This window comes from Pterocles gutturalis, unplaced genomic scaffold (genome assembly GCF_000699245.1).
Source record: "Pterocles gutturalis isolate BGI_N339 unplaced genomic scaffold, ASM69924v1 scaffold38877, whole genome shotgun sequence".
In the NCBI taxonomy this organism is placed as follows: domain Eukaryota; kingdom Metazoa; phylum Chordata; class Aves; order Pterocliformes; family Pteroclidae; genus Pterocles; species Pterocles gutturalis.
Window position 1 is genome coordinate 1 of NW_010109117.1, and position 21,855 is coordinate 21,855.

The following is a 21,855-nucleotide window of genomic DNA, read 5'->3' on the forward strand; positions in this document are numbered from 1 at the left end:
ACACGGATTGCCTGTGGTGAAGGTGGAGAGGGAACGGGGGTGATTCGAGGAGAGGAGGGTCGTGATGGGGTCAGGGCTCAGCAGCAGAGCTGGTGTCTTCAGGGGGTGTCTGTGCTGTCTGGTTCCCCACAACAGACAAACTGTGAAGAGTAAAGGGAGGTTTTGAGATTCTTCAGTATGCCATTCGCAGATAACTCTAACCTTCTTGGGAAACATATGACATTAACATGTAACTGTAAGTCATAAATGACTTACAAGTGCCAGAAGGAGAGAAATTTGAGTTCAAGACTGTTATTAAAGCAATATGTTCTTAAGTTTACACAATGCATCCTGCTCCAGTTGAGGCGGTTCACCTCACCCACAAGGAAAAATACAGCAGAAGAGCAACTTCCTTTAACTGCTGTGCAACTTGCAGCACAGACCTATTTTTTGACTGCATTTTAGGAATCTTGGTTCAGTTATACCTACAGTATTGTAAAACATGTCCCTGAGATCAGAATTAACTGTAGAAGTAGGACCCAAGACTACCAATCAAGGTAAGACCTTCAGTGTCCTGGTTTGCTGCCTTAAACTTTAGGGGGGGTGAATGTCTGTGTCTCTTTGATTGTGGCAATCTCCTGAAGAGGTGGGTGACTGACGTGCATCTGGAGTCTTCTCGAATATTCTGTTCTGTTAACCTGATCTAATATTCTCAGGTCTTGCAAATGCACTGACTGGAAAGACAGGCAAGCAATAATTTAGCAGCCATTTGTTTCAGACTTGCAGATCTACATGTTTGTTAGATTTTTGTGATAAACTAATTGACAGTTGAAAAAAAAAACAAAAACTGACATTAGTGATCTTAAGTTCCTGCACATCTGGTTTGTGGAGCTTGCTCTCCAGATAAGGTGTATACCAGTAAGAGACTTCCTGAGGAAGAGTGATGGATGTTCCAGTTAATTTTCATATCCAAGGACAGGTTACATCATTGGTGTGACATTCAGCCTTCTGTTCTTATTGATTAACCCCAGCGAATACAGGCAGTGGAAAGCTTAAATAGCTTTACCTGTAATTGTATTCATTGTTATATTGCTGTACATTTTCTACTTAAGGCAAATTCCTTTTCAAACAACAATAAAGGACAATGAAACTGCTTGACTAGTTCTTGTACACCAAGTGCTTCCTGCTCGTGGTGCTTATTGTTTTTAATGTAAGCAATAAAGTCTTGGCAGCTCTCCTTCATGTCACTTAAAAATTGGATATGCCTTTTTCAGTTGCTGCTGAGGCAAGACTTGCAATTACCACAGGTCTGGAAGGCATTTTACATATTTGTACAGCAGCCTCACTTATTCATTTGCTAAATGAACACAGCAAGTACAGTGTCTCTGTGTCATTTTAATAACTTACGGAGCCATCATGAACTTCACATAAAGTTGGTCAGGGTTAGAGACTTCAAAAAGGGGAAAGTTCTGCTAATTTCATGAAAAATACTGTTTTGCAAAAAAGGTGCCCCCACTTAAAAAGACAACATTGCATAGGCTCATTCCTTGTTTCTAGGAAGCTGCTGGGAAGGAGGGAGTCTTTAGGTGGCTTGTCCCCAGAAGCTTTTTGCTTCTTATTGCAGATCAGGGAATCCAGTCAAGAGACATACTGCTGTAGCAGATCAGGCTCCAGTCAGTCCTGTTGCTCATAAATATACTTGTTATAGTCATAATTTGAATTCTGAATAGTCAGAGAAAGATGAGATCACTGTAGACTGATGTAATATCTGCAGGTGCTGATCCCCAGCCCTCCTGGAGTTTCAGATGTCCAAGTTATAAAATTTTCTCTTAGCACTATGGTTTCCTCCGAAGGGAGGGAAACTTCACTCTGTAACTATTTGTAAATTCAGCAGATTCTTCAAGTAGTTTCTCAACAATTCTGTTCAGGAGGTTCAGGTATCACCAGCTGATAAAGAGTATCTATGGAGCTGTAAGCTGTATTTTGTATAGACACGCAATTTATTGTCGCTGGTGGTGTGCTGGCCAAGTTACAGCTCAGCTCAGGTCTGAACCTCCTGGTGCTGATGAATGATCTCTGCCGAACGCTGCTGTGTACCACTGTACATGGGAATCAACAACTGTATTACAGAGAAGCCTGGTACCTGGGTTTAGACAGCTGACAGAGTCAGCTTAATGCCACAACACAGATTTTATGTGTTTAAGACTCCTTTTCCTTTGTCAGCTTCGTTGTTGTACGGTGCCTGTGGGAGAGGGGCGCGCTGGGCAGCTGTTGCTGTCACAGTGCTGCTGCAGCGTTTGCCACTCCCCTGTCTGCTAGGTTTCTCTGGCAGCTGTTAGCAAATGCATATTCCTTTATAAGTGTACCTGTAGAAGGAAAACTTGTGCTAGACAACAACCTGGAATCTCAATGACTGCTTTTAATGTTACTTTAAGAGTCTCTGTTTTTCTTGAGCTGTTTCCATGTATAGGACAGGCTTCCTGATGATCTTGGGTTTTTTTAGTGTGAAGTTCTGCTTTGAATAAACATTACTGTATTTTGTAGACGACTTTTGAAAACCATGTTTGTAAATGCATTTCCGCAGACCACACACCACACTTCTTCTCCACCCCCTACGCTTGTGCAAGTAGCTGCCAGTTGTCTAAACCAGAGTTACGTTTGGTTTGTGCATCGATAGAAGAGTGGGCTCTCTTTTTCCCCTACCCTCAGCCTCTACGCCTATTGAATACCCTCCTTTAGAGTAGAACAATTAGCTTGTTTTCTTGCCTATTTTTTCTTACCCGTAAATTTCTGAAAGTATTAGTAAAAGCTGCTTATTGGTTCTTATTTTGTTAAGGTCTGTTAAAACAATTTTTTTTCATTTATTGTCGTTTCAGTCCCCGCATGCTGCTCAGCTCGCTACAGTCTAGCACTGCTGGCCTTCTTCGGGTTCTTCCTCCTGTACGCATTGCGTGTGAACCTGAGTGTTGCTCTGGTGGATATGGTAGAGCCTAACACGAGCTTAGTGAAGAATACGACTTCCAATGTGTGTCCGGAGCATTCCTCCACCATAACTGTTCCTCGCAACACAACGGTGAGGTCTCAAACATATTGTCCTGTGATGTGGCATGTAAAAATGTTTTTATAGAAGTCTGTGGTTGATGACTCATGGTTAGGTGGCAAAAAACTGGGCTCTCTTTACCCAATGGCCCTTTCAGTGGTTCCTTTAAAGCTATTCTGAAAAACAAGAGCCTTAAATGACTAGCTAACTTGGAAATGCTGTGCTAAGGGTCAGGTTTTATGTATGTCCGTTCTGTGCTATTTATTACAAATTGCCAGCCTGACCTTGTAGATCTCCTATGACTCACCATTTTATAACCCAGTTGTCACTGTTACTTCTGCGTCAGAGCTCACGTCACTGTCTGTATTTGCCTGTTCTTTGTACACTCTCAATGGCATGAAATTTCATTACAAGTTAACCTGTAATATTTTTCTCCTTGGTTCTTTGATTTCTTTCCCGGATCACAATTCTTGTCTTTGTATCCTTTATCTCTGACTTCCCTTCCAGCAATCCTTAAAATCACATTTCCTAACTGAACAGAACTGTTGGATATGAGAAAATGCTTTTTTTTTAAAAAAAAAAAAAAAAGCAACCAACTTTGTGAATTTGGACTTGCATAGATCTCATCTTGTAATTGAAGTTTATTACTGAGCACTCTTGCCATCTTCCTGCCTGCATTTTGTTTGCTTGTTTAGAGGTCATTTATTATTTATAACGAGCAAATTATAACGGCAAACTTTATGGGAGGAAGATTCTGTCATATCACTTCTGTGAAATGTATGCTGTTCCTTTAGATGCTCATAAATTGGGCTTTTGGAATGATCTCAAACTTCATAATCACTTTATTGGACAACAGCTCATGTCTTCTTGCTGACTTCCTTTATAGCTTCAGGCTCCTTGTCTCAATCATCTTTGCTTCTATTGCTTTGTCTGCTAAACTCATCTTCCCTCTGCTGTGTTTATCCTGTTCTTGTAACTACCCTTGTGAGTCCTGTCCTTGGCTGCTCTCTTTCTTTATATGAAATTTAAGCATCTGCATCTCCTTGTTTGCTTTTCTGTCCATAAATTTTCTGCAGGAAAAGCCAGAGTGTCAACACGGATACAGAAGTGGGAGTCACACTCATGCAGACTGTGTAGCTGTACCTGTGTCACCTGGCCCAAGTCGCTTAAAACTCCAAAAGGGATAACTGCCCAGGCACTTACATTTCACATTGTAATGATTTTCATACTTGGGCTAGATATGTCTGGATAGGCTGTAAACCACCTGAATCAGCTTTCAACACAATTTTAATTGCAGTATAGATGTGTATAGGGGAAGGAAACCCTTGGGAGGAGGCCATCAAAGACTTGTAATTTAGGTGTAAAGGACAAAATGGTGGGTCAAAGTTGTATAAAATACAGTCAGAGAAACTGCTATTTTGAACTTACTGCATTTTGGGTTTTTTTTCTCTTTTTAGGGGGAAAAATATTCTTGGGACGCTGACACTCAAGGATGGATCCTTGGTTCTTTTTTCTATGGCTATATCATTACTCAAATTCCAGGAGGATATCTTGCAAGCAAAATTGGAGGAAAGCTGTTACTGGGGTTTGGCATCTTTGGTACATCTGTGTTTACCTTGCTTACTCCCTTAGCTGCAAATTTGGGAGTTGGCTACCTCATAGCTGTCAGAGCCTTGGAAGGACTGGGAGAGGTAATCCTTTTTCTCTGTGTAACTTGAAAATGTATCTGAATAATTTATTAATATATTGTGGTGATTAGACCCTGTGGGTGTCAGTATGCTGGAGTAAGTACTATATGGATTGTTTCACTATGAGTAGCTTAAATTTTATTGAATAATTTAAAAGTTTGCCCTGTAGTTTAGCCTAAGCTTTTTGAATATGAAGAAGGTTTTATTTTTAAGGACACTTGAGACAAAACTAGAATTATCCCTTCTTATTTGTCAGAAACCAAATTGTTTCAGACCACTATTGTTTGTATTCTCGCAGCTTTTCCAATCCATGCAGAATCAAAAGCAGGAGAAATTAATTCTGCCTACTAACACTCCTACCTTGCAAACTTTTTTCAATGTGATTTCTTGCTAAGCAAGAAACTAACAGATTGTACTACTGCTTTTTAATGAAATATGCTTTGAAATATGCAAAGTTGAAGGGAGTGCTAAAATTGTCATGTTTCAAAAGAGTGAAATGTTGTTTTCTAGGGTGTTACCTTCCCAGCCATGCATTCGATGTGGTCTTCTTGGGCTCCTCCATTGGAACGCAGCAAACTCCTTAGTATTTCATACGCAGGTGAGAAATTCCCATGCTGGTAACAGGATTATACATTTTTATTGCAGTAACAGGGAGGATTGACTTAAATCAAAGGGATTTATATTAAAAATTTTAATCAGCATTTAATCTGGAAAGCGTAACATTGAATTAAATCTTGCTTTGGATTCATTATTTTCATTTATTCATAGCTCTTGTAACCCTGAGAAAAGATATTGATGTGCAACTCAGTATAAACTTCAGACTAACTTTGGTATAAAGCAGTGCAAAGAGTTACTGTGAAGCTAATTCATAGAAGATACTGTAAATAAAGGAGGTTTAGTATTAGGAACAGCAAAGCTGGCGCAGAATCACAGAACAGAGGTGTTTGGTTGGCTTTTTGTTTGGGGGTTTTTTAAAGTGTTTTTGGAGGAACTTGAGGAAGAAAATATCCAAGGTCCTAGTTGTTGCTGCAGGAGCTCCTTGTTAGCGACCGACACTCCCTGACCAGGTCCTTTTAGATATTCTATGAATAGGGGTGATGTTTGATATCAGATTTACTTATTTGAAGGTAGTTGATGTTACACAGTGTTTTTGATTTAGCAGAGTAACACCAAATACACTGAAAGCACAGTACAAATGTAAGTTAGCACTTAGAAAAACAGAGTAATTGCAATACACGTTGGCACTACTGGTCTCTGAGATGCTCACTGTCACGACTCTGGGAATCCCTGGTTGCCAGGAAGGAAAATGTGGGTTGGAGGCAGCTCAAGTCTGTTGTTCTCTGAGAAATTCTGTTGTTAATGGTTTAGTTTTTATACTTTATGCTGGGCTGAGCCATGTATTCACTCCCCTCATGCTGGTCTGGCTAACTCAGGGAGACAGTCACACTTGTAACGAACTTTGGGAGAGGCAGCACCTGATCCACTCAGCTGTTGATACAGTCAGCTGAACACTCAACAAAGGCCACTGCCTGCTCCCCTTTGTGTTTGGTTAAAGTCAGCTTTCTTTGCAACAGCCCTGGTCAGTCACACCCTGTATTATGCCCTGAGCTGTGTGGACACATCTCCACTGAGCCTTCGTCTGGTTTTTGGGTTTATTGGTCAGTCACATTGCTTGATGCAGCATTTGTGGGGCAGGTTAAAAATGTAGCTTTCTGAATTTACTGGTCAAAATTGATGTTATTCTTCGAGGATGACAGACTTTGCATTTACTTGGTGAAGTAATGGTTTGTTTTACTCACTCTTGTTAGTATTAACTCTGTTACTGCTTTCTTATTCGACCTGGGCTTCATCAAGAAGACAGGACTGTACCGTGTAAGCTGGCAACAGCTTCTCAAGCAGACAAGCCAGTCTAGTGGCTCACTTGTGCCAACAGGAATGAATCTTTTCTTCCTCGCATTTCCTCGCTTCCTTCCTAGCCGAGTGTCTCATACAGTGCTATTTCAGGCAGTCATCAGACTCTCCCATGAGCCACTTTAACCCACCTAATGCAGCAGAAAGCGTTTTCTTTTTTTTAATCTGTTTTCTGCCATATTAATGAAGTAAATCTGCTTTAGAAGAAGTCTGTCTGAGAGCCAGCACACAAATCAAGCAAAGAGTTGGGTTTGGCATTTACTGCATTAACAACTGGGAGCTTTTAAACTGACCTTTCCTGTGAAATTGTATGCCAGTGTACTAGTGAGAAGAGGCTGTGACCTTGAACTGACAATTGTTAGCAGTCATGGACAGATAAGGCATCTTGTGCAAACTTGGCAGATTGTTTCCTTTTTCACACATTTTCATGGTTGGCAGTCATGTGGTTTGTGGTTTGCTTAATCATGATCATGTTGATTTTTTAAGAGAACGTATGTAGTTGTTATTTTCATTTATATGTTGCATGAAGTATGTGGTTTTGTTGTTTGTGGTTGAAGCTTTCTGCTTCAAATAAAAATTATTGTTTTCATGAAGATGGAATCTAGGCAGCCAGCATATCAACATGGTGTATTGTTTTCTGAGTTGAGATTGCGTTTGGAGAAGTGATCATATAAGCTAGCATTGAGAGACAAGGTCTGCTGTTTATCACTGTTCATCAGTAGAGTTCCGAAGTATGTAAATAATATGTGCTGGGTTTATGGTTTAGATTTGGGGCAAGGGGGAACCCTCCATCCTTTGCAAAATATATATTGAATTACAGACTCAAGAATAGTTCTTTCCTGCTTTGGCTTGTATCTAAACTGGAGTCTGCCCACCTTTCCCTTCTTCCTTGCCTAATCCTGCACCCTGTCGAATTCAGGGACCATGGGGTTTGAACCTGCTGGTTATATGGATGCCTTCTGGCTCCTGTTTCTAGTATTCCTGTTTCTGTGGAGCTAGCAGGAGTTATGAGAAATGCAAATTGATTATATCAAGTCAGAGTATTTCCCCTCCGCCAAGTCCTTAATCCTACTGTGGTCTGCTCTCTCTCGTTTTGCAGCAATGTCAGTTGACTAATTTGCCTTGTTTTGGAGGTCCTAGAGCCATCACTTTATTGGAGATGAACGTGCCAAGAATCCCTGACTTTAACGGTTTTTTGCTTGTAATTTTGGATGCTTAGGACTTTGTGACCCCATTTACTTGGAGCTGCCGAAGCAGCTTACTGTGCCCATGTTTCTTGAAGGTGGGATGGCAGCCCTCTATTGGTGGTGACAAATCTTTTCTGCCTGATTTATTGCAGAAAAATAAAATAACTGTGAAATGACACTTAGTTTAAGGGGTCTGTAGAAGATCTGATTATTATTTTTCCACTTGTTTTGCTTTCTTCTGCTAGGTGCACAGCTGGGTACTGTTGTCTCTCTGCCACTATCTGGTTTAATTTGCTACTATATGAACTGGGTTTATGTGTTTTACATATTTGGTAAGTGGCTTTTTTTAATTATTAAAAGTACAATCCATATTATTTTTGAAAACTAGTTTTAGGTTTAAAAGAATTGTTTGACATGTAGGGTTGGTATTTCATTCCTCCTGGGAAATTAGAGGCGTTTAAAGCTAAGCAGATTCCTGTGCGTGGTTGTGAGAGCCTTGCTTCCAGTGGGCAAAGCTGTCTCTGGGTTGGACAAAAGCTGGTACAAGTCAAATGCTCTTAACTCTCCTGCCACTTGAAACAACAGGCTGAAACTTCTTATTTGAAGTGTGAAATTGAGTTAATAACTTTAATCCCAGCAACAGACTTCTCTGAATGAAAGAACATGTGAAAAGTTACTGTGGCTTCGAACAGAAACTGGGTGGAAAATCTCTCTAGCAGTCACAGGAGCCCTGAAGGAATGCCCAAAATGCAAGGCATAGCATGTTTACTGTGGGTTACCTTCTAGAAGAAGCTCAAACACTGGAAATGTTTTCTAACAGCATGTCATAAATCTACCTGATGCTTTTTATAGGTCTGTTTACATGCCTGAGCTGTTTCATATTCTGCACGGGAAGGGAGAATCAGAATACAAAACAAGGGTTACACTGTCCTCCACAAAACCACTTCCAACTTTGGTATAAATAAAAAGGATTCAAAACAAAGACTTGGACAAAATTAAATAAGTTACAGTGTTATAGCTACATAAAAGTACAGTTGATTTGGACTGACTATTGAAAAATCACCTTTTTCAAATGACAGTTCTGGGGTTTGGCTTAAAAAAGAAGAGGAGGGTTGGTACATCAGTTAAACTGCGTGTCGTGGTATTCTGTGTATGTGCACAAAGTATTTTTTGTGATTAAACTTAATGTGAATTTTTATTTCCTCAGGGTGAGCCACATCCTTTGTGGCTGTCCCATGTGACTGATAAAAATACAAATGTATGTGCATGCAACTTTCTTGCTGTATGAGGCACTTCCAAGAGGAAGAAAAAAACCAACCAAAAAACCACTTTTCTGCTTAATCCTCTTTATTGCTTATTACCTCTAAATGTGCATTGTTAAGCCACTTTGGGGAACTTCTGTTTGTAAGTAGATAGAAATAAAAACAGAGCAATTATATTGAGTGAATAACACTTTCAGATTATTTAGTTAGAAGTTTTTTCTAAATATTCCAATATAATTTTAATGAACATTATTTTTCTATTTCTTTACCCATCTTTTCTCAACAATAGGTGCACTTGGGGTATTATGGTTCTTCTTCTGGATGTGGTTGGTTAGTGATACACCAGAAACTCACAGGAGCATTTCACATGCTGAAAGAGAATATATACTCTCTTCTTTAAAAGATCAGGTACAGTATTTTGGTATACTCGTACTTACTTAAGCAAGAACATAAACCACAAATATTGTCATTGGCATCATGCTCTGTTGATGTCTAGAAGAACATCCTTAATCTGAGACAGAGGCAGAATTTGTCAAACAAAAATTTAAAAACACAGAGCAGTTGTTTAAGTGAGAAACGATTGTTAATCAAACAAATAATTTGTAATAATGCCTTTTGTCACAGACATTGTTGTGAGGCTTTTTAAATAAAAAAACTCAAGTCTATCACTTCTCTTTAAACTAGATCCAGACCTGTATAATGTCTTTAAACTTTGCAATACAACATTTTACAGCTTTTTTTCAATGTGTCTTCAAGGGTGAGAAAGAGATCACTGTTTATGGAGAAAACATTTTGAAAATGATGATGAGCCTGTCCCTAGAGTGTGTATAAGAGTTTGGTCCTGTGACTTGGGATATGTGTTTAGAACCTGTGAAGCTGGCTGAGAGACCAAAGTTAATATCTAGGATTAAGTAGGAAAGATCCAGATAAATGAACACTTTTGTTTAGGGTGTGATTTTAAATATTTAATCATTTACAGTAAAAGCAGTAAAAGCACCATATCTCAACAAGGGAAGGTACATTTTTTGAAATTCTGATTACAAAATATAGTAGTAATTTGTTTACTTTGCAATGACAAACAACAGAAGGAAGGTACATTGGTATACGTGCAGTGAGAAGTGAACGCAGTAACTCGTTCATTGCTGGTTACTTGTGTCTGTAGACTGAGACTCATTGTGTGCCCTTCAGAATGAGTGATCAGTATAGATTTGGGTAGGATCAAAACACTGTATTTAGTGAATGTTCACGTTGATGTCCTGATCCTCCTTCTCTTCGCTTTTTCTCTGCCTCCTGCTTGCTAGCTTTCTACACAGAAATCTGTTCCCTGGAGACCTATGCTGGAGTCCCTTCCGCTCTGGGCGATCGTTGTGGCACACTTCTCTTATAACTGGACTTTCTATACGCTTCTTACGCTCTTGCCCACATACATGAAGGAGATCCTGCGGTTTGATGCACAGGAGGTGAGATAAATAAAAACATAGTCACTTTCTTCTGAATTAAAGAAAATAAATCACAGAGATCTTCCCTGCTGTTTAGAATACGTGAACCTGTGTAAGAATGTAAGAACCTTGCAATGTAAATGTACAGCTGGGAAATGGTAAAATAAATCCCCACAATTAAGCAGATGAATCAAAAATGTTGCCTGCCTTGTAATTTCCACCTTTTTTCAGGACTTATTTGACATTTAGCTTAATGCTAGCTTTCAAGTTCATTTTTTCTGGTTGAAGATGCATGTTACCCGTTTTTAACTGCTCCAATTTAAAACAATAACTATAAAAAGATTTTTCTCTATTCTGGTTTGTATGATTGCTTCAGATTTTGTAGCTTGTTTTATGGCTTCTGAAATACTATATACTACTTTGCTCACTCATAAAGGAGAACATTTCCAGTTAAAAAGGAAAAATAAAACTAAGTAAATAATTGGACAAGTGGCATTTTTGAAAATAGTTTAAGGAGGCTGGGGAGAAGCTTCAGTCTGATTGGATCCCTTTCCAAATGGGCACTTTCTTTACTTTCCTCAATGAGCAGCATAGGTAAAATACCTTTTCTTTAGTAAGGTAAATAGGGTGAAACAAAATCGTAGACTTAAAGTACTGGAATAGTGCTTTTTGACGAAATTTTTTAAAAAATGAAATTATTTATCTGGGAAAAATTACAGGGGCAGGGGAGTGTAGCGTTCTTATTTACAGCAATTACTTGACTGTACTGGTCTTTATTTAATGAGAAAGTTTCAGTGATAACATAGTTTACCTGGAGAAGCTGGTACAGCTCAAGTGAGAAGGTGCTTAGACATTTCAAGAGGTTAAGCATAGTCTTTTAGTACGGGACTGGTTTAGAGCAAACTGAAGATGTACACCATGCAGGAAAGCAGTGCTGCCAGAAATCTTTGGAGGAAAGGATGGGGAATCTCAGCGTTAGAAAAGAAGGTTGCAGTAGGGCAAGCTGCAAAATGGCTGGAAAAAACGAGCTGAAGTTGCTGGTTTCGTTCCTTATTATGCCTCTTGAGGGAATGCTTGCATAAACACCTATGAAAGTAATTTTCTACCACAGACCTCAGTTGCATGTGTTTTATAAAACGTTGTCACATTAAATGCTAACAGGTTCTGGTTTCCTATGTCTCTGGGTTATGTTTCTGCTTTTTGGAGTGACTTAGAGTGCTGACTGTTGTGAACATTAAAAAAAAAAAAACTTGCATAATAGGGTTGCACTAACTTTGTTGCCACATATTTAGATGGAAATTGCATTACTGTTTAAAATATTATACAGTTGCTACTGTATAGTCCACCTAGTTTCCATCCTATAATGAAGGGATTGGTTAAAAAATAATGCTGTCTTTGAACAGTGCTTCAAAATAAGGTGGGTTTTTTTATTACTGAGAGTATCTTCTATTTTTCAAAATTTTACATACTGCTTTTGAAAGCTGAGCATTGAAACCCAGCATGTTTGAGTGCTGACAGAGTGGATTTCAGGTGGGGATGTGTTACTGGTCTCATTTCAAATTAAATTTCCTAGGGAAGGTTTCACTTCTCTGACAAATATACATTTTGTAATAGTGTAGAAAAGTTAGAGTGTTGCTATCCAGTAGCTATCCAAATACCTCATTTTAATCACAGATTAGGTCAAATCATAGCTCTGTTATCAGTAATTATCCATAATTGTGTGGAAAGGCTGTAAGCTTATGCAGGTTAGTACTACCTTTTGTTTCCCCTCACAGAAAAAACATGAAGAATCAGGCAGAAGTCTCTAAACAGCCCGTGTTTAAAGTAATGGGAGTTAACAGGTGACTTCAGCGTAAGTAATGTCAGGTCCTGAATAATAGCTTTGCTATGAGATCATGGGATGTCTAGCCTGGATCTGATGAAAGTCCTAGTTGTGTATCTTGTCTCTGGTTACAGCCAGCATCAAATGTTTCAGCAGATAGACAGGATAATACAGTCTTGAAGAGTTACAGTAGTACAAAACCCTGAGATTCCCTAGAGCTTTCAAAATTCTGAATAATATTTACAGCTTTCACTTACTTTTGTAACTCACCCAATAGCCTGTCCTACATGAAATTGGTGTTTCTGGAAACTTGCACGATCAGGTTAATGTCCACGAGATATCTTCATGTATAGCTTTCTTTTTCCTCAACCCACTTGCTGATTTAAACCTTTGAGTTTGTGATCTGGCTGCATTGATAGTTATGGATTAAGTCATGCAATGGAGAGTTTACACATTGGTATCTTTAAAATGCTTTGCTTTTTCTGTTCCTAGGTTTTTCTCTTATGATAATACCAACAATAGTTACGTTGATGGATGGTTTTGACACCTCTGGTTCAGTCTCTCTAACGCTCCAGCACAAGTGATTTTTCAGCATATTGAATTGCCATTTCAGTGTTTTAACTGTCTCTTTTTGCCTCCTTAACAGAATGGGTTTTTATCTGCCCTACCTTATTTTGGCTGCTGGTTATGTATAATTCTGTCTGGGCAAATTGCTGATTATTTACGGGAAAAACAGAACTTGTCCACTGTTTGTGTTCGCAAATGTTTTACCCTAATAGGTAGGTGTTAGTATCATCTCTGTTTAGAATATATATAGGATCAATCTGGGAAAAGTTACGGGTTTGGGAGAGTAGTGTGCCATTCTGCTGCGAGATCAGGCAGGATTGTGCGTGGCTTGAGAGGGGCTGCTTTATTTGTACCGTAATTTGTCAAGAGCAAATCCTGCCTTTTTCCATAAAAAAGTAGGCCTACTGGATAAGAGAAAGATAAGAGATTGCCAAAAGCTTTGTTTGGGTGAAGATACATAATTCTTACAAGCAAACTAATTAAATAAGTGATCAGGTAGGACCACCATTACAGTGGTGATAACTGCTTGACAGAATGGTACCTTGCGAATGGCTTTCTCAGGCTGAGACGGGACATTGCCCTCCGTTGAGCCTGTTCCCAGCCCGGCGTTGTTCAGCGTTTTATTTCAGATTTAAGTAACTGAGTGGGATGCACGTGCAAAAATTACACTTCCTACCAGGGCAGGGAGACCAAATTAGAATCCAAACTGGTCTTGACTAATTGGGAGGAGAGATGATCCGAAATCACCAAGAGATCAACAAGATGAGGTTTTTAACTAATACAGGTAAAAGGCTGTGCTTAGACAGGAAGTGTTGATTGCTGAATGAAAGAGGAGGCAGGGGAAAGAAGGGGAAAAAAATTGTATTAGGCATAGGATCCACACAAGTTGCAGCGTGCTTGGTGTATGCCCATCCTTGCTGCCTTCTCAATTCTGCTGGTTCAGTTGCGTTCTTTAAAGCAGCTCTTACAGTAAACTCGCAAGCATTTGTTATATTGTAAGCATCCGCTGTTCTGGTGATCCAGTTTACTGCAGGGCCTCGCACCCAGGTGTGTTCCACGGAGGGGGAAACATGCTGGACTCTTGGGTTGGCTTAATCAACAAAAGCGTGTACTTGGAGCTATTTTCAGAGGTCATGATGAGGTCGTGTACTGGGCACTGGGTACCAGAGTTAACTGCAGACACGAAGCAGCGTGCACGAGCTCACGGTGGCTGCTCAGCTCTTTCCAGAACCTGATGGAGCATCTCTAAAGCTAGCCTGGATTCTCTAAATTGTACAGCAGCATCCGATACAGATATACCAGACATTCAGATCTTGCAAATGTGAAATAAAGCTTGTTCTAGTAGGTGTCTGCAGGAGAAATACATACATGTATACGCATGTATTTGTATGGACCCTTCCAGTTTAGCTTTATTAGGATCTGCAGAAGGCAGTGCTTGCTCCTGGAAACTGGAGAGTTAAATGGGGATAATGTCTTTGCAGTGCACTGTTCACTTGCCAGTGCCAGTGTGGCTTCTATTATTTTTATAACAATAAATAAAATTAATTTGTGAAGTCACAGTATCTGTTGATTTTTTTTTTTTTAGTTTTTTTTATCTAGCTGAACTTTGTTCTTTGCAGCTAGAGAGGGATTTTTCTGGTCTAGCTCTCATCTCCTGAGGCAGCAATGGGTTTGCAGCTTACCTGCTTTTCCCTGCAGGCCCGCTGTAGTGCGTGTAGGGCAGTGCAGTACTGGTTCTGTGCACCAGGCAGTGCTGGAGGTCCTATAGCAAATGTACACACAGAGCCTCTTAATGCCTCCTGTTGAAAGTCCATTGATTCTAACATTTCTGTCCTAAAGGAATGATTGGACCTGCAGTGTTCTTAGTAGCAGCTGGGTTCATAGGCTGCAACTACGCACTGGCTGTTGCGTTTGTGACCATATCGACAACCCTGGGAGGATTTTGTACATCTGGCTACAGCATCAACCATCTGGACATAGCACCTTCGTAAGTATTGCTGAAGCTATTGTCAGTGCACCTCACACATTTATCACCACTTTTTTGTGTGTTGCTGGGATTTAGGTGTGGACCACGTGCTGTACAGACCTGGAATGTAAACACGGACAATGATTCAGGTTTACAATTTTAAGCACTGTATGTGCAAAAAATGCAAATTTGGCAGAGGATATGATATGTACAACAGTCTGGAATAACTCAGTTTTTGATCCTGCAGTAATAAATAATATAATTCCTGTAATTATATTTCCTAGGTTTTTGTCCTGTTTGATTAATGATCTTAACAGGACAGTGTTTTTGGAACAGTGCAATACAATTAAGTGTTTCATCCTTTTTAACTTTTCTGTCAGAACTGTCAACCTTTAGCATAAGCATAACCATATTTAAGCGTTGTGATACAGGCAAATTATTTGTATTTGAAAAATATATTCTATACACTGCTGTCAAAATGTCCTTATGAGTAGGTGACCTGTTAGTAGGTGATAAGTCCTGTATGTACAGGATTAAACAACTGAATTTTAAGAATGGAGAGTTAGACTTCAGGCTGTAATTTCTCCCACATGGTACAAATTCAGAACCTGATAGATCCATTAATTTCCTGAGGAGCATGGGTGTATGTGTTTTCTTCTGAAAGTCCACATAAGCATTCTTTGCACTGGTAAAAGTAAAATAATTTGCTCTGTCATTCATTTACCTGTTTGCGGTAGTGTTTAGATATGAGCATGGCCAAATGACTTTGACCAAAGAAGAGTGCTTCTGTACTAATGTGTAAGGTGAAAAGAGTGTGAGTGTGAGTGGAGAAGGAAGAAACATTTTGTAGAGATTTTACCTAGGATAGAATCCTTAAGATCTGGACAACTTACATGGGAGACCTCCAGTCCAAATTGAAGATGGTTTCTAGGGTTTGGCAATTGGAAGGATAGTGGTCATGTCCACAATGATGGACAAGCTTTGACTTAATAGATGGACTTGAAATAGCGGAAGCCTGATTAATTTTGGCACGTGAGATTAGGTAGCAAGCAAGAGGGAAGATATCAATGACCAGCTATAAACAGCTTCTACTATGAATTGAATATGAAAGAAAGAATAGCTTGTGTGATTAACTTTGTTTTAAGTCAAGTAGAACTATGAATGTAGATGTAGTTAAAGTGATGCACCTGGCGTATGATGGCACCATTGTACAGCTTCTGTTTCAAGCTTTGGTTTGCAGAACTACAGCAGTTAGTTTCCTAAAAACATAAAATGTTAGCTAGGAGTTGGAGTTACGTATTTTCTGTCTCTGTGTCTGAAAATACAAACCCTAAGCATTACTATGAAAAGGCATGGCTATTGTCAGTTAATGGCAGAACTTGGATGTCTGTGCAGTTTTGGTTTGCTTCCTTTTCTCTGTGCGTCAGGAGTTAGTCTTTGTGTCATTGTTGTAGTACTCCCCTGCACCGGAGCTCTTCCTCGCTCAGCGCACAGGATGGATCCCGCTCTAGAAATGACCGAGTGTTGCGCAGAGAGGGAGACCGCGATTCATTCCTAAACCTTCTGTCTCATAGCTGTAGTAGTTGGAGAGCACGTAATGACGGAGGCAGAGCATTGCGGGAGGAAAGAAGGGTCACGCTTAAGGCAGCTGAACTTTGCCCTTGGGAACTGAGTCCTTCCAGTGCTCGGTCACAGACTTTGCATGTGGTGAGTCAGTTAGACCAGACCCAGTGCAGTCACCTGTGAGGGCCACCTTCACGCTCTCTGGCTCTATGAATCTGGACTTTTAGGTTATGAAGACGGCTGGGCACTTCTCCAGGCTGATGCAGACTGCTGTAATAGGCGAAGGAGGTCTGCTGCATCTCGAGTCCAAGTTTAAACATCCCAGCTGAGAAGCTAATGTTGGATCCAGTCAGACTAATCGAGGCCTAGCTGATCTATTGCTTGTTTTCATATGCCTCTGCAGATTGTTAAGTTCTGTTTTGGAAAAATGGTGTTAATCAGAGTGCGCATAGAAGTCAGTTCTGTTCTTCGGATGTAAGAACAATACTGTTCCATACTCTTAAAATGAGATCCTGAGGATCTCAAATCAAGCACCCAGTGGGTGCACGTGTTCTTGGCCTGTGTTTTCATTTCCTTTCCATAGGATGGGCTTCATCTTGTCACCCCCATCTCTCAAGAGTATTGTGAAAATAATATTTTGAAGAGTTCCACTGGAAAGCATTTGGGATTACTGAAATTCTACTTGCAACAGTGGAACAGTATGCAGAAAGCGAGGCTTGGCTTCATGCATTGAGCAAGTGAAGTGAAACAAAATATTAAGTGGTGCTGGTTAAGTGAGTACAAGTTACGCTGTCCCCTGAGTGGAACAGAGCTGTCAGGGGAAGAAGGACATGGTGCAGTCGCAGAGTGTGCCTCTGTGAGGTGTGTGCACAAGGTGATGGCCAAGGTCTCCAGAGCTAGGATGACGTCTGTTTTCTAATTGATACTTCATTTTGCATTTCTTGTGTGTTTATTTCAAGGGTGAATTTGTATATGACAGTACACAGAGTATTTTTGGTGTTGAAAGAAGCCACAAGAAAATAATCATGTGGCATGAGGCTGATACCTGTCTGCAGGTGTGATTAGAGTCACCACGTGGACTGCTGCTGATCCCTCTGACCAAATCCCACTCTGTTCTTCCTGCCCTCGACAAAGTCCTGCTCGTGTTCCCTTTGCATTTAAACCAAGCTCTTTCCTCTCCCCCAGGCTGAAGGGGTGCAGGAGAGGCAGCTGTCTTGCAGGTGGTTCAGAACTGTGGCTTGGCATGGCCTCTGGAGGTGAATAGCTGTGTACGCAGGAAAGCTTTCCTGGACAGGAACGTGGCCAGGGTGGATGCTGTGTTACTGAGATCAGTGATTCTTTCTTCAGCATGTGCATGCTTTAATTCAGGGGAACTCTATCCAAATCGAGACAGAGAAGGAAAAGGCCATGTCTTTGTAAGAAAGGTCATAGAAAAAAATTTCTTCAAATACAGAATGCAAAAACATCTAAGACAAGAGGAAAAAGAAGCTTTTTTTCCCCCTGCTTAACTTTTTGCAACTGTCTGAACTTTGTTGGATGAAATAGCCAAGGCAGACAGTCACAATTTCAAGGAAATGCTTGACATAATTGTAGAAATATGAAAACGGGATCTGCTTAAAAGTGTGAAGGAAACCTCTGTTAAGGGTTTACCTAGAGCTCAATTTTTATTATTTTTTAATTTACTGAAAGATATAAGAATAACCAGAAGTGATTCAAAGCAGTTTCAAAATGCACTGAAATGCCCATTTTAATCAGTTAAAAGTATACTGACTAGAATAGCAAAGGGTCTCTTGTTGCTACTAAAAGTTGCATTATACTAAAGAAATAATAATTATATTCACAGGAAAAAGTTAATGAAAATACTGATACTGAAGGAAAAACAATATTTGCTGTGTGTTTTTGGTTTCTAACATGTATGTATTATGCCATTGAATTATGTATTGAATTGGAGGGGGTGAGGGACTGGAGGGAGATGAAATTGTTCTTGTGGGGAAAACGTGTTCTATTCGAGCTCTTTAGATCTACAGCAGCGTGTTACCATTATTACAATTTTTAGCATCGCTGTTACCATGAGCCCTTGTAATATTCCCGTGTCTCTATTATACGCTAAACACTTCACATATCTTGTTTTCCCTCTTGATTTTACTCCTGAACTGTTCTGCAAGTCAGTTTGTATTTGGTTATCCCCTCTATGCCATAAGAACCTGACCAGCAGCTTACTCTTAGTCTTTCTCTGCAGACATGTCACTTTTTGCTTTCCCGTTTCATGTGGGAGTCTCCACGGTGCTGAGGGAGTGGCACAGCAGTTATCTGCCTCGAACAGGGAGCGTTATCGGGAGTGCAGCCTGTGTCAGAAACGCTGGGTATAACCAGAGGCATCTACCCAGCAACTGACTGCCAAAGGTCTTTGGGACCAGGGAGACTCTTCAGCTATGTATAGTTTTGAAAGTGTGTGTTAGCAGTATTGTAGTGTTTAAACATGTTGAAAACACAATGCATTTGGTTCTACTGGAAGCTTTAAATGTAGCTTTGCTGTGTGTGCTAATCTGCCTAAGGGAAACTTTTACACCTTCCCATGCAGCTTCATAAAAGCCTATTAATTCTTAAACATTCTCTGAGATAAGGCGACTACGTTACCTTTATAAGAAATAAGGATCATTATAATTAAGGCGTTGGAGCTCAGTCTAAAATACATTGCCATGCTTCAAACTGATATGTGGTGTTGACTTCCAAGAAAAAACCAACTAGTAGGCTAGAGAATTCTCTTTCTCAGGAGAAAACACATTTCTCCAGTATCATTGGGCTGCATACACGTGTCACAACTTTTTGTAACATTGCTGTTTGTTTGAATTCTTCTGTTTTGGTAAATAAAATGTCAAAGTTATGCATCTGTCTTTAGAGATGAAGTTACATCTCTGTTGCGAAAATCAGTGAGGGCATAATTTCACTCTGCTAAACAGCCTAAAACGATCACTGGGAGACAACTCCTTTCTCCTGTGGTAAGCTGCAGCTATTAGTCTTTTGTATGACTCTTCAGCCAGCAAATCCTCCTCGAACATCTGAACCCCAGGGATCTGTGCTCTGGCGGTTGGCAGCAGCTCTGCTCTTACAAGTCTAGCTTCTGCTTCTCTTCAGTCTCTCTCACAAGTCTGTGCTTGTGGTACAGTTTAAAACATGATCTTTAGGTATTGCAAAACTCCTACGAGAGAGATCTTTAATTGCCTGGAGATGAGCTGCTGGACTCAGATACGGAGCATGTTACCAGCTTTTCCCAGCCGCGGCTGCATACGTGTGCACGTGTGTGTGACAGAGCAACGCATTCATGGAACAGGAGGCCTCAGAACGGAGCAACCCGCCAAGCTGGTTGGGTCAGACCCATTTCCCGCTGGCCTTGGCCCACAGAAGGCTGAAGGGACTGACGGCTGCAGCTGTCTGAACTCAGGTCGTTGGAACATACTCTGTGCTGTAGGTCGGGATGTGCATCCAACTGGTGATGCTGCTTTCTGGGCAGGTGTTTTTTAGCAAGGATCCCTGAACCAACTCGTAGTGTTGCCAACAGCACTCTGTCATGCTCCTCGCTATCTTTCCGCTCCAAGGTGTGCAGTGTTTCTTTAACTTCTCCGGTGGATCCATTCCAGACAGTTGGGCTGTGGCTTAGCAAAGGGGACGTGTGTTTGGATTGAGGATCCTGAGCAAAGCTGTGAGCAATTTAAGTTAAATTCCATAACTAGCCTCTGGAAAATAGAGACACATGTACCGAGCAAACCGTTCCCACGGGGATATCTGTGTTCAGGATGAGGCCTCTGCGCTCCGGTTAGGCAGAGCTGTTTCTGTGACCGATAGGCAGGGTACGTTAATAAGCAGCGTTATCAATTGCTCTTGCAGGTATGCTGGAATCCTCCTTGGGATCACAAATTCTTTTGCTACCATCCCAGGAATGGTGGGACCAGTTATTGCCAAGAATCTCACTCATCATGTAAGTCTGCTTACTATTGCTTCAGTTGTTACATTTTTATCTCCGTTGAATGGAAACTCTCTTCTCAGGTCTGCAGTCATTGAATGAAATCTGGGTTATATGTATAAGTCCTACTGCTCCATGGCTGTGAATGACTTAATTCCTAACCTCTATTCTTCTGATTTGAATCAGGAAAATAAAGGTAAAATCAAAGACCTGTGTAGGACTTGAACAGTTTAGTGACTCTCCTCTTATATTCTCTAGGAGTAAAATAAATATGTTTTTATCACAGGAAAACTGTTAAAATGACAACTAGAAGAAACAGTTGTGGTATTATTTTAGCAAATTAAGACAAATTCTTACTTGTTTTTTTAAGATCAGCCTCTCACATGAGGCGTTGAGTTGTAAGGTCAGCATTTGTCAGATGAGTGAGAAACTAGATGAAAATGTTTGGTTCCTCTAACTCATCCCTTTGTATGCACCTTACAGGGTTGGGCCATCCTGAGCTGTGTTAGTTTCACAAGACACCTAATGTGAACAGTGTGAGATTTGACTTCCAAGACAGTTTAGTCAAAGGGTGATTTAGAGTAGAAAAAAGGAATAAGGAGTTGTTTGATCTGTTGGTTTGTTGTTTTTTTTTTTTTTTAATCAACTATATGAATTATTCTAAAATCTTTCAAGAAAGGAAGATGGGAGGAGTAAGTCTATTGATACAGTTGAATTTTTGGAGTTGATTATCACTCCAATGATTTCCTTAAAAATAATACGAAAATATTCATTAACACATGAATCACCACAACTTAGTTCTTCCAGACATCTTAACAAGTGGGATTTTTTTTGTTTGTTTGTTTGGTTTGGGTTTTTTTCCCCATACTAATGCACTGTTCTGGTATTATTCTGTTTTTGTAGTAAGATCATTCACAGGTTTGTTACAGTGGTCAACTAGAACAAACAAACAAACAAAAAGCCTTAAGGCATTTACTGATATTATCTTATTTTAAAAGAAAATTAAGGAAAAAAAAAAAAACAACCAAAGTTTTTTGCCACCTGTGTCTTAAGGCCTTTCTTAAACACCGGAATTTAGAGGATTCCTGAAAAAAACTGAGTAAAGATATCTACCTTGTTTGAGCTAAAAAGCTTATGGTTCTGGAACATCCCCGCAGTAGTCATTAAGAATAGCTTACTGTGTAGTGAGAGCACTTCAGCCCTTGGAGCACTTGACTTGGAAGCAAGGTGGTGTTTCCTCGTACAGTGACATCCTCTGAGTTCGTGTAGCCTTCGTGCAAATGTGAACTTGGGTATGAAAGTGCTGTGTCTCAGATGATGAACTTGTCCAGATGCTCGATGCAGTTCTGATAGGACTGTCTGTGTAGGCTGTGTTGTTAAACTGAAGTTGTCTATACTGATGGTTTGATCTTTTATATTTGTAATGCTTTTGTGTTGCTATGAAATCCTGATGAATGGCGTTTACGTTAA

At 40.1% G+C, this 21,855-nt stretch overlaps 1 protein-coding gene across 1 annotated transcript in view; it reads left to right on the top strand.

Annotated features, from left to right (window-relative positions):
* The first annotated feature begins 481 nt into the window (after positions 1–481).
* Positions 482–21,855, top strand: part of SLC17A5 (solute carrier family 17 (acidic sugar transporter), member 5) — a 22,010-nt gene continuing 636 nt past the window's right edge. The window contains exons 1-10 of the mRNA XM_010072879.1: positions 482–536; positions 2,856–3,052; positions 4,477–4,710; positions 5,218–5,305; positions 8,051–8,137; positions 9,357–9,475; positions 10,369–10,527; positions 12,975–13,107; positions 14,735–14,882; positions 20,310–20,400. Coding sequence (XP_010071181.1) covers positions 482–536; positions 2,856–3,052; positions 4,477–4,710; positions 5,218–5,305; positions 8,051–8,137; positions 9,357–9,475; positions 10,369–10,527; positions 12,975–13,107; positions 14,735–14,882; positions 20,310–20,400 — 1,311 coding nt within the window. The remainder of the gene's footprint in view (positions 537–2,855; positions 3,053–4,476; positions 4,711–5,217; positions 5,306–8,050; positions 8,138–9,356; positions 9,476–10,368; positions 10,528–12,974; positions 13,108–14,734; positions 14,883–20,309; positions 20,401–21,855) is intronic.